Raw genomic sequence first — 13695 nt, 5'->3', positions numbered from 1 at the left:
CCCTTGCCTCTTCCCTTCCCTTTCCTCTTCCCTTCCCTTCTCTTTTCCCTTCCCTTCTCTCTTCCCTCCCCTTCCCTTCCCTATTCCCTTTTCTTCCCTCTTCTGTTCCCTTCCCTTCCCTTCTTTTTCTTTTCTCAGATTTGTATCCTATGATTTATAATTTCATTTGTGGAGAGAAGCCCTTGAGCTGAAAATCCCATTACCAATTCAGGTTGCTACGTGCTCTGTAGCTTAAAGAGTTACCTCAAACACTGAATGAGTAAATTATTGTCCCAATGATTTTATTCTTCCCTTTGGATTCAGGAAAGTTGGTAGAGGAAAAAAAGATATTCCATTCCCTCTGCCTCTCCTCCTGGATTCTGTCATAAAGGTAGTAATGAATTTAAAATATTTCTCCTCAACTGTACTCTGGTTTTTGTATAATGAGATCCAGAAAACCCTTTAAAGGCCATCTCAGAGCTGCATTTTGGGAAACTTTGCTAATAAAATACTGGGGAAAAGTCATAATAATATTGCTGCAAATTCTCTACTTTTCCCTGCTTCTTTCACACAGGGTGCTGTAGCACCCCCATTTGCCCCAAATCCTTCAGAATAGAGATTCTGTGTGCTTTTACTCCTATGTCCAGGAATAGGGTGACACTTCCTTTGAATTTCACATAATTTAAGTTGATTATAGGCCAAATGTTATTTAAAAATGAAAACCAGCTTTTGGATCCTTGTACCTCCAGCTTGCTTTTCAGCATCCTGGAAACATAGAATAATTCATAGAATTAATGGTTTACCCTCTCATAATCATTTATTATGTCACACAGATCTGTGATGTCATTGATTTGTGAGTTACCTCCAACAATGCAAATTGCAATCCCTCTATACTTGCCCATTCTTTAATATTCTCATCTATCCTCCCCCCGCAAAAGATCATCCCAGGGAGTCTGCCCAGTGTACTGGAGGCTGTCCTCACTTTCTTTAGACATTTCAAGGATAGAAGTGGAGTACTTTGTCTACCTGCCATCCCTTATTCTTATCATAAGACCAGCCAACCTCCTTATTTTTATATAACTTTATATAACTTCTGTTCTTCCTTTCTTTTGTATCCTATCCATCCTACAATGTAAACATCCCGCTCCCCTTAATGTTAACTTTCTTCTTTCATACTTTTTGCCTTCTAGGCATTGATAGAAATCTGGCTCCTTCTGCTGGATGATGTTTCCGTAGTCTCTCTTCTCAGTAGGAGTTGTTCCTTATCTCATGCCCTCTGAAGCACTTGCCCAGAGGAGAATTAGGTGAAATTATTATTTGATCCCAAGACTTCCAGATCATGCTTCCTTCCATAAATTTTTCACTGGTCCATAAAAAAGTCAATTGAATTAAATTTAACCAACATTTAACAAGCCAAACATTATATTAGGTGCTAGAAATACAAAGACAGAACTGAAAAAAATATTCTTGCCCTAGTGGACAAAACCCTAGATTTAGGAAGACCTAGACCATAATTCTACCTCAAATACTCCCTAATTGTATGATCCTTTGCTGCCAAGTCTCAGTTTTCTCATGTATAAAATAAGGGTGTTGGACTCAGTGGTTTTTAGGGTCCCTTATATTTCTAGATCTATAATACTATGAATGTGGATCTATGAAATAATTTGTTTTTATACCAGCCACTGTTACAGGTCCTGGAAATATAAAAACAAAAATACAATAGTCTTTTCCCTAAAGACATCATTTCCACTATAGGGAAACAATAACCTATATACAATTAAGTCAATACCAAATGTACACTAAGGAAATACAAAGAAATTTGTCACATGAGAACACCAAAACTAGGAGTATCAAGAAAGACTATAGGAAGGGGAAAGAATTTAGTTTGAATTTTGAAGGGATCTAGGGATTTTAAAAGACAGTGATGAGGGGAAAGGGGAAGTCTAGGCCTGAGGGACAGTCTATACCAAGCCCCAAAGTTGGGAGATGAAGGGTCATTTACAATGCAGAGCAAGGCAAGCAATGTTGTTAGAATAAAGAATGTATGAGGGGAAGTGCATATGAAATCTGTGAAATCAGTCTTTGGGCAAAATGAAGATTATATGAGTATGAAATCAATCTAGAGGAATAGTTTAGAACCAACTAATCAATAAGTAATCATTAAACATTTATTAAGCACCTATTATGTGCCAAGCACCGTGCTAAGCACTGGGGATACAAAAAGAGGAAAAAGATAGTTCCTGCCTAGTGGGTGATACAACATGCAAACAAATATATAAAAGGCTTGCTATATACATTATAAACAGGAAATAATAAAGAGGGGCTGGAGAAGGCTATCAGAAAAAAAGATGGGATTTCAGTTGAGACTTAAAAGAAGCTGGGCAGGTCAGTAGTAGTTGGAGGGGAGAGAGTGTTCCAAGGCATGGAACGCTCCAGAGAATATTCCAGAGCAAATGGTCTGGAACCAAGAAATGAAGTGTATTATTTGGAGCACAGCCAGGAGGCCAATGTCCCTAAATTGAAGGGTTATAGGAAAATTAGTAAAGTTTAAGAGGATTGGAAAAAGTGGGAGGAAGAGGCTAGGTTATGAATGGTTTTGAATACATGGCATAATATTTTATTTTGATCCTTAAGGCAATGGGGCAGTGCTGGAATTTTTGAGTGTATATGTAGTGGGTAATATTCTCAGACTTGCACTTTTTGAAAATTACTTTAGTGGCTCAATGGATTGGAGTAGGAAAAGACTGGAGGCAAACAAACCCACCAGTTGTCTTTTGCTATCGTCCAGCAGTGAGGTGATGGGGGCCTTCATTAGCTGTGGTAGTGACAAAGGAGAGAAGGTGGCATATTTATGAGATTCTGCAAAGGAAATTGATAGGCCTTGGCAAGAGAAAGGATATGAGAGGTGAAGGGATACAAAGAAGTAGAAGATAACTCTGAGCTTGCAAACCAAATTGTGAAAGATTAAATATGCCAAAGGGGAATTTCTATTTTATCCTGGAGATGACAGGAAACCAGCCAAACTTTTGAGCAAAGTAGTGTCAGTCAGACCTGTGTTTTTAGCATATTAGTTTGGTAGCTATGAGAAACATGGATTGGAGAGGGAAGGACTGAAATTCATAGATACCAAAAAGAGGTTACTAATTGGGTGAGGGTGGGGAAAGATGAGTCAAGAATGACTGAATTTGTGAACCTCAGTAACTGGAAGAATGGTTGGTGTCCCCAAAACAAAGAAACTACTGAATGATATTGGGAAAAGGTCTACTCCAATAATCACTTAGATTCACTCATTTATACATTATTGGTTGTCATGGACCGAGCTACATATTCATCATGTATAGATGTATATATAAATATATAGAGATATAAGCATAGATGAAACTCACATGAAATTTATTTGAAAGGAAAATGTAAATAAATATAAAAAACAATCCTTGTCCTACCTCATTAGCATGGTTATTGGTTTGTCAACAATGAATTTTGTTTTCCATTCCTATAGAGAATACATATGTGCATGTATATGTGTGTGTATATACATATGTGCACACACACATTCAGATATTACTTTAAGGATCCAGTATTTCATTGGAGTGGAATTCTTTTTTCATGTAGGAAGATGCCAACTACCCCTTGTTTTAGTATATTATCTTAATGAATTGCTGTGTACAAAAGATTTTATCACTTTATGTTTGACCTCTTGGTGATGAACTTTTCCAACTGCATAAGCTGGATCTCAATCAATGCACAATATGCCAAATAGTTTATACCTGAAACTTTTCTAGTTTGTCAAGAACTAGAAAAGTTTGTATTTCATAGCATAGGCTTCAAGAACCAATGGCCACCTTCCTAGCTCGATGGAACATCAGAGGAGAGTTTTATAGAGGGTATATATTTATAATCAGTCAATAAACATTCATTAAACTTTACTATATACCACATATTATGCTAAGTACTGAAGATAGAAAGAGGGAAAAGCATCTTAAGGCAGGCACAATCTATTGGGGGAGAAAACATGCAAATTACATGCAAATAAAGTGTATACAAGATAAATGGAGGATCCTCAACAGAGGGAGGGCACTGGCATTAAGGGGGATGGTTAAAGTCTGCTTGTAGAAGGTGGGATTTTATTTGGAACTTTAGTAAGGTAAACATGAGGAAGGAGAGAATTCTAGGCATGGGGGAAAGCTAATAAAATGATGATGTATTTATTTGCACATGTGTTTACTTCATTTTTCTATAGGTGGTAACAGCTACTGGATCACTTGCCCTAGGAATAAACATGCCTTGCAAATCTGTTGTCTTCATAGAAGATTCTGTCTTTCTAGATGCCTTGAATTTTAGACAGGTACTTTTATCCTATAAATCCTCCATACCTACATTCAGGAACTGTCAATCAGGATGTTTTTATGACCACAATATGAGGTATTTTAAAAAGATAATCATAACTTTAGGTCATGATTATATCAATCCATTGTCTCTGCATAATTATAATTAAATTAAGCCTTATATAAATGACTATGTAAAAGGTAAGGGAAGCCTTTAAAAATATTGCTGGTCTGAAGCAAGAAAAGATGTGTTAAAATTGCATCTTGATCTGGTTCCCCTGACTCCCCCCCGCCCATTTCTAGTTAGTATAGTAAGTTTATAAGTAGCCAGTATAAAGTAATATTAGGAAATATGATTTCATAGGGGAACCTAGAAGTCACTTACAGACTATTCCATAGGTTAAAGGAACATGGTTACTTGCAAACTGTCTCATAAACTAACTGAAAGCAACATCCTGAGACTATGCGCTAAATCAAAGAAGCCATCTAGGACTTACTGCAAGGGCCCCTAGATCTTGCTAACTGATCATTATTTATGTCTTAGAAAATCTCCAGACATCTGCAATAAGACCAGCAGAACACAAAGTGTTACTGATAACTCTGAGATGATGTGGATATCTTAGTGTTAATGATCTATTGCTAGGGCGACAACGATAAGAGTTAGTCTGCTTTGTATGTAAACCCTATAAAAAAACATCTCAAACTCCTTCTCCTAAGTACTCCATCTCCTATGGGTCCATGCTGTCAAAATGCTTCCAATCCCTATATATAGTGACATAAATGATTCTCTGTAGTTCTCCTTCTCCCTACTGTCTTTTTCACAATGCCTTTCTCCCTCTACTAACCTATTTTGAAACTATGTGTGCCTGCCCCACCACTCAACCCATAGGGATCCCCTTAGTGTCCCATTCACTTAGCCACAATTAATAAATTAGCAATTCAAAAAGGTTTTAAACTAAAGCTGAAACCAATAGATAAATATTCTATAATATGCCTATAAATATAAACAAAATGACCACTTATATTTAAAGTATTTTTTGCATTAAAAATTGATATGCTAATGAAATCAGTCAAGGGGGGGGGGCAAGTGATACACAGTCACCAGGCCATGTTGAATATAAAGAAAAAGAGATTTCTTTAGTCCAGCATTTTTTTAAACTGAAGGTACCAATATTTTGGTATTGGTGGTTTAATTGAATTCAACAAATATAACAATTAAATACTCACTTTATTTAAAGTACTGAGTGTTCATTGCACAATTTCATATTTTGGAGAGTCTAGACTTTTGATTTAACTGGTAGCTCTGCAACTGTTTTATAACTTGTACAATGATGAGTGTTGATCTACTGTGATGGACTATATTCTTCTCACCAATGCAATGGTACAGAAGAGTTCCAGGGAACCCATGATAGAAGAGAATCTCCAAATCCAAGGAAAAAAAAAAGAGCTGTGGAGTATAGATGCTGAATGAACCATACTATTTCTTTTGTTTTTGGTGCTGTTGTTTTTTCTATTTTGAGGTTTTTCATCATTGCTCTGATTTTTCTCTTATAACATGACTAATGCAGAAATAGCATTAATGTTATTATGTATATATATAACCTATATCAGATTACGTGCTGTCTAGGGGAGGGGGGAGGGAGGGGAGGGAGGGAGAAAAATCTGAAATTAGAAAGCTTGTATAAACAAAAGTTGAGAACTATCTTTACATGTAACAGAAAAATAAATAAATAAACAAACAAACAAACAAATAAATGAATGAATAAATAAATAACTTGTATTGTTAAGTGCCTTTCCCAGGGTTGCAGTCAGTTTGTGTCAGAAGTGGGTCTTGAACCCAGTTTTCCTCACTCTGAATCCACTCTAGCCATTGCATCATGCTGCCTTTTACAAATAAAATTGGTAATAATTTTAGCAATTTATCCATATACATAATTTAAAACTGCTAATATATATTTCATGAATATCTCTTTTAGATGTCTGGCCGCGCTGGAAGACGTGGGGAAGACCTTATAGGAAGTGTTTTCTTCTATAACATTCCAACACCTAAAGTTCAGAGGCTTTTAAAATCCAATGTTCCACAATTAAGAGGCCAGTTCCCTCTGCACATTTCTCTGATCTTAAGGCTCACACTTTTAGTGAGCAAAGCCGATGATAAGGAGGATGCTAAAGGAAAGGTATACAGTTCCATGTTGATTTTGTTGTCAGTCACAAATCTGATCACTCACTAGGGCAGATATAATTAGAACTGCATTTTTAAAGCCAGGGAGTAAAATGAGTTTCTTCCGGTATGATGCACTGAAATAGATTTGACATAAATAGATTTATAGCATCATTTGAGATATACACACTTCAAAATATGAGTAAATTAAGACTAATCCCCATCACATGATTGTTTATATCTTTACCCAATCCAAAGGTGTACACTTAAACTATAAGGAATTTTAGGATGTGGGAAAAATCAGCCCATTTCCCCCATATTATTATAGATGTCTATTGGAATCCACAGGTGATAGAATAAATTTATCATTAAGCTAGGTATGACATAATTGTGTATATGTGTGTATATACATATGAATGTACACCAGATATGTAATATATATATCTACATATATAAAATAAGCTTTCATGGAATTAATACTAGTGAATTTGTGCAGACAAAATTAAATTTCATTATATTCAAGATAAATCCTTTATTCCAAATTCACCCTTTATTACAATATTTCATACTTTTCCCCTTGTAATGGTCAATATTTTCATTATTTTTCTTTACATATTCAATTTTCCTTACCATAACTTGTTATAGCATTTTTTGGTTTGATCTTTTTCAATGGAATAAATTCAATTTTTCTCTGTCTTATCCCCCTCCAATTGGGGAAAAACAAAACAAAACAAAAATAAAACTTCAAAACCCTAGAACAAATATGCAGAGGCAAATAAAATGAATTTCTGATTTGATCACATCCAAAAATATGTTTCATTCTGTTTCCTTTATCCATCAACTCTCTGAAGGTGGGTAACATTTCATCATTAGTCCTCTATAACTGTTATTGATCATTGCATTTATTAAATTTGTAAATTGTTATATTTTTACTTAGGCATGATATACACGTTTGTGATCATTGATGAAAGAATGCAACTTTTTGTAGTTTTTATTTTAGAAACCTAATATTTGTAATTTTTAAAACTTCATCTAGGCATTATCTGTACTGCAACATTCAATGATGTCCTTTGATAAACCAAAGATGAAACACATGCTGAAAGTATACTTCATTTTTTCTCTGCAATTTCTGATCAGAGAGGTAAGATTTAAACTAATCCTCTATTAGAGGTTTTTTTTATTATAAAAGTATTTTATCATTTTCCAGTTACATGTAGAGATTGTTTTCAACATTTGTTTTTATAAGATTTCTAGTTTCAAATTTTTCTCCCTCCCTCCGCCCTCCCCAAGACAGCAAGTAATCTGATATAGGTTATATATGTACAGTAACATTTAACATATTTCTGCATTAGTCATGTTATAAGAGCAGAATCAGAGAAAAAGGAAACACCTGAAAAAAGAAAAACAATAGCACCAAAACCAAGAGAAATAGTATGGTTCAATCTGCATTCATATTCCATGGTTCTTTATTTTTCTTTCTGGATTTGGAAAGCACTTTCCATCACAAGTGCTTTGGAACTATCTTGGAAAATTGTATTGATGATAAGAATCAAGTCTATCACAGTTGATCAACACATAATGTTGATGATATTGTATACAATGTTCTCCTGGTTCTGCTCATCTCACTCATCATCAGTTCATGCAAGTCCTTCCAGGTTTCTCTGAAATCTGCCTGTTCATCATTTCTTACAGCACAATAAAATTCCATTACATTCATATACCACAACTTGTTCAGCCATTCCCTAATTGATGAGCAGCCCCTCAATTTCCCATTCCTTGCCACCACAAAAAGAGCAGCTATAAATATTTTTGTACATGTGGGACCTTTTCCCTTTTTTATGATCTCTTTGGGAAAAAGACCCAAGAGTGGTATTGCGGAGTCAAAGGGTATGCACAGCTTTATAGCCCTTTGGGCATAATTCCATATTGCTCTCCAGAATGGTTCTCCGTTCACAACTCCACCAATTCATTAGTGTTCCATTTTTTTCCACAGCTTCTCCAACATATATTATTTTCCTTTTTTTTATCACATTAGCCAATCTGATAGGTGTCAGGTGGTACCTCAGAGTTGTTTTAATTTGCATCTGTCTAATCAATAGTGATTTAGAGCATTTTTTCATATGACAATAGAAAGCTTTGATTTCTTCATCAGAAAACTGCCTGTTCATATCCTTTGACCATTTCTCAATTGGGGAATGACTTGGATTCTTATAAATTTGATTTAGTTCCCGATATATTTTAGAAATGAAGCCTTTATCAGAAGTAATGGCTATAAAAATTGTTTCCCAGTTTTCTGCCTCCCTTCTAATTTTAGATGAATTGCTTCTGTTTGTACAAAACCTTTTTAATTTAATGTAATCAAAATCATCCATTTTGCAATTCATAAAATTCTTTATTGTTTAGTCATATACTGTTTTCCTTTCCAAAGATCTGAAAGGTAAACTATTCCTTCCTCTCCTAATTTACCTATGGTATCACCTCTTATGTCTAAATCATGTACTCATTTTGACCTTATTTTAGCATAAGGTGTAAGGTGTTGGTCTATGCCTAATTTCTGCCATACTATCTTCCAATTTTCCCAGCAGTTTTTTGTCAAATACTGAGTTCCTATTCCAGAAGCTGGAGTCTTTGGGTTTATCAAACAGTACATTACTAAAGTAATTTACTACTGTGTGTCCTGTGGCTAGCCTATTCCTTGATCCTCCACTCTATTTCTTAGCTAGTACCAAATAGTTTTGATGACTGCTGGTTTTTGTTGTTGTTGTTGTTTTTGGTGAGGCAATTGGGGTTAAGTGACTTGCCCAGGGTCTCACAGCTAGTAAGTGTCAAGTGTCTGAGGCCGGATTTGAACTAAGGTACTCCTGACTCCATGGCTGGTGCTCTATCCACTGTGCCACCTAGATGATGACTGCTGTTTTATAGTAGAGCTTCAGATTTTGTACAGCTAACCCACCTTCCTGTATATTTTTTTCATTAGTTGCCTTGATATTCTTGACCTTTTGTTTCTCCAGATACATTTTGTTATTATATTTTCTAGCTCTATAAAATAATTTTTAGGTAGTCTGATTGCTATGTCACTGAATAGGTAAATTAATTTAGGTAGAATTGTCATTTTTATTATATTAACTCAGCCTATCCATGAGCAATTGATATCTTTCCAATTATTTAGATTTGATTTGATTTTTGTGAAAAGTGTTTTGTAATTATGTTCATAGAGTTCCTAGGTTTGTCTTGGCAAATAGACTCCCAAGTATTTTATAATTTCTACCATTACCTTAAATGGAATTTCTCTTTCTATCTCTTGCTGCTGGACTATGTTGGTCATGTATAAGAATGTTCAAGATTTATGTGGATTTATTTTATATCCTGCTACTTTGCTAAAGTTGTTAATTGTTTCAAGTAATTTTTTAGTTGATTCTCTAGGATTCTCTAAGTATAATATCATATCATCTGCAAAAAGGGATAGTTTTGTTTCCTCCTTGCCTATTCTAATTCTTTTAATTCCCTTTTCTTATCTGATTGCTAAAGCTAACATTTCTAGTACAATATTAAATAATAGGGGTGATAATGAACATCCCTGTTTCACCACTGATCTTATTGGGAATGCCTCTAACTTATGTCAATTATATATAATGCTTGCTGATGGTCTATTAGAGCTTTTTAAAAATACTTTAGTTCTAAAAAAATAACCAAAGATTATTTTATGCTTATATTTATATCAAAGTATTATTTGAGATATCAAATTTCTTTTGGCAGTCTAATTAGTGTCCAAATTGAATTTGTAAAAACTAATTTCTAGGGCTATCTGGATCAAGAATGCATTCCCAGGGGATTTTCTGGACTTTTGGCCCATCTGCACTACCATGAACCTTCAAACTTTGTTTTGGTCAGTTTTCTTGAGAAAGGATTATTTCATAAACTGTGTCAGCCAATCAAGCAGAATGGTAAGCTAATATTCCTTATTGTCATCTTTCCCTGCCCCTCACCTTTTGAAGCCAATAACCTTTATTCCTATCAAAGAAGGTCTGTACTCTTTCTCATAGTAAAGCACTTGCAGTGTTTCAAAATTCCTATCTGGTTATGGATTTCACAGATTTAGATTTAGAAGGGTTCTCAGAAACCATCTAATCCAAGTCCCTCCAACCTCTATTTACAGATGGTGCAACTGAGGTCAAAGAACTTCAATTATTTTCTTAAGTTATATAGGTAGTAAGTAGAAGGGCTAGACCTTGAACCCAGATCCTCATGGTCCCTCAAACCCCAATGTTTTGGGGTAAATATCTTAAAAATCATAACCACATGTCTACATGGTAGCCACTACCAGCAATAATATTAAAACTTAAAGAATCATGAAAGAAAAAAATTTATACTTCTGTCACCCATTGTCTCCTTCATTTTGGAACCTCCTCATTTTTGTACTTTTTAGAAAGTTACAGAAACTGGCCTCATCTCTCATGTCTTCTGATTCTAAGAACAATAATGTAGTTCTTAAATTGTCCTGTTTCTTGAGTAACCTTCCTATGTCATGGGATTACAGTAGGAGACAATGTTTTTGAAAACACTTTTCAGAATGTAAGGATTATGGGTAAATTTAATGTATAATAATAAAATATTTATAATTTCTGTTTAGGGAACCAAAAGGTCCATTTACGTAACATGATCAAGTATTTCTAGTTGCTAAATACTAAATGCTAAATTAAGAATACAGCTTCTCCAAGGTCATCTGAGAAAGTTGGGGGGGATTAAAAAAATAAGGTTTAGAGTTGAATTATTCAGTTTTAATAATAAATACAAAATGTTATAACTTAATGAATTTAATGAGTTGAGATTTGTTCTTTGATTTCAATGCTGCAAGTTTATTGGGGGATATTTAGCTCACTATGGAGGTATTAAAATTCCCCAAGTAGCCCACCTGGCAAAATGTGTTCTATAGCTCACACAACTTTCAAATGTGTCTTAACTTTCAAATTTTGAGCTCATATGTTGGAAGAGTTTGACAGTGAATTTGCATTGTCAATTGCCTATCTGCATATCAGGGAGTCTCTTTTTATGGGGCTCCCTCCAGGAATGAAATCATAGGTCTGGATGAAAACAAAACAAAATTACCAAGCAAAATGCTTACTAGTAATGCTAGAGTTTTGTATGCTGTAGCTTTTAAATAATTTTCTTTTAGTTTATAGAGGCTACATGGGTGGAAGGGCTAATTGTGGAAGCAGGATGAGCAATATTCAGGTGCCAGTTCTGAAGGGTTCTGGCAGTATTTCTTTGGCAAATAACTTCATATCCATGTGCCCCAGGCACCTACAGAGCAATTATCTAAAGAGTTAAGGAAAGGTTAAAACCTATGTTGGTAGAGGGATGGAGAGATTTCCCATACTGCGAGGTCTCTATTCTGGAGAAATCCACAAATCCTTCATGGCTTTCTAAATAAATTTCATATTTTTAACAGGTCCAAAAGTATTTTCTGAAGATGTAATGGAAACATTAGTATTAGTACTAGCAAATCTTTTTGGAAGAAGATATCTTCCTTCCTGTATGAACAGATACAAGAAAACTTTCTCTCAATCAAAGGTAATCAAAAAACCAAATTGGATTATTTTAGTTTATCATCATGTTGTGTTGCTCATTGTGTAGCTCTGAGTGATATATCATTTAAAATATTCCCTATAAGATCCTAAGATAATAAACTCTATGTAGGCATTACATTTTATTGTGACAGGGTAATTCCATAATAATAAATATATAGTGACAAATCATTTCCTGAAATGTGCAAGGACATGCCCTATATCTCACTCAATTTTCTCAGGTGTAAAATGGGAATCATGATAACACCCATTTTATACATTTATTGTGAAGATCAAATTTGATAATAGTTGTAAAGTGCTTAGTACAATTCCTGGTACACAATAGGTGCTTAATAAGTGTATTCCCTTCCCACTTCATTATACTTTCTATCAGAAGTGTATAGATATGTGAGGACTAAATTGTATTAAGATAGCCCCAGCTCAACAATTCTTTCCTCTGCCTAAAATTTGAAGGAGAATCAGACACTGTTGAAAAAGTGTTGAAAAAGCTTTTGTCAGATGGCATTTTTAAAGTAGGGTATTCATAGACTTAATATATTTGGAAATTGAAAATATCTCAAAGACCATCTAGTTCAAACTTTTCATTTTAAAATAATGAAACTAAAGGTTGGAGGGAAAGTGGCTTGACCAAAGTTATACAGGGACTCAAGTCCTTTGCCTCCAAAGGCAGCCCTCTTCCCACTGTATTCCACTGATACAGTCCTTGAGACTTTGCCAATTGTAGCATATACTCTGGGACTTAGCTCCCATCCCAATCCATACTAGAAGTTCAGGCGCACAGACCAAGCTGCTCCCCTCAGGGGCCTAGGGATGAACTTTTATGGACTAGGGAATATCTTTCAGAGCCAGCTAGCTGGTGTAGTGGCTAGAGTTCTGAGCCTGGAGTCAGGAAAACCTAAGTTCAAATTCAGTCTCAGATACCTACTCAGTTTCCTTATCTGTCAAATGGGGATGATAGTAACATGTACCTCCTAGGATTGTCCTGAGGATCAAATAAGATGTTTGTGAAGAATTTTGCAAACTTTAAAATGCTATATAAGTGCTAGTTGTTGTGTCTTCTTCCCCAATATTTCTAGGTTTTTTTAGATGATCTCCCAAAAGACTTTGCTGCTGCTGTAGAAGAATACAATAACAAAATTGAGAATGATTTTGGTTCTTTCCTCATTATGATTTCTAAGCTGGCTGACATGCACAAAGAATACCAGCTACCTCTGTCAGAAATTGGTGAGTCATGAGGAACTGAATTGAGAATTCAAAGGAAAATAATAAAAACACATTTAGGAGATTTTTGTTGAGCTACAAAAATCATTTTGGTATGTAATTCAGCTGCAGATATGAGAAGAAAAATACATTTCTAAGTAGATATACTTGTACAAAATGCTTTGTACTCAGACTCAGGAATACTGGAGTTTGAATCCTGTTTCACATACTTGGTAACCGTATGACCCTAGAGAGATCACTTAGTCTCCCACATCTTCATTTTCCTCATCTTTGGGGATAATAATAACACCTACCTTCCAGGATTGTTGTGAGTACCAAATGAGATGATACATGTTAAGGGGTTTTACAAATCTTTAATCATTATGTATATGCTAACCAGTATTATTAACAAAACTTCCTTCCAATCTCTCCTTTGTTGTGTCAT

At 34.9% G+C, this 13695-nt stretch overlaps 1 protein-coding gene across 1 annotated transcript in view; it reads left to right on the top strand.

The window, feature by feature from the left end:
• LOC122732164 (probable ATP-dependent RNA helicase DDX60) overlaps positions 1–13695 on the top strand; it is an 81233-nt gene that overhangs the window by 60245 nt on the left and 7293 nt on the right. The window contains exons 27-32 of the mRNA XM_043972299.1: positions 4220–4324; positions 6281–6481; positions 7502–7606; positions 10265–10409; positions 11915–12036; positions 13127–13274. Coding sequence (XP_043828234.1) covers positions 4220–4324; positions 6281–6481; positions 7502–7606; positions 10265–10409; positions 11915–12036; positions 13127–13274 — 826 coding nt within the window. The remainder of the gene's footprint in view (positions 1–4219; positions 4325–6280; positions 6482–7501; positions 7607–10264; positions 10410–11914; positions 12037–13126; positions 13275–13695) is intronic.

This window comes from Dromiciops gliroides, chromosome 6, assembly GCF_019393635.1.
Source record: "Dromiciops gliroides isolate mDroGli1 chromosome 6, mDroGli1.pri, whole genome shotgun sequence".
In the NCBI taxonomy this organism is placed as follows: domain Eukaryota; kingdom Metazoa; phylum Chordata; class Mammalia; order Microbiotheria; family Microbiotheriidae; genus Dromiciops; species Dromiciops gliroides.
Note: the sequence above shows the minus strand (reverse complement) of the source record. Positions and strands in the feature narration are given on the sequence as shown.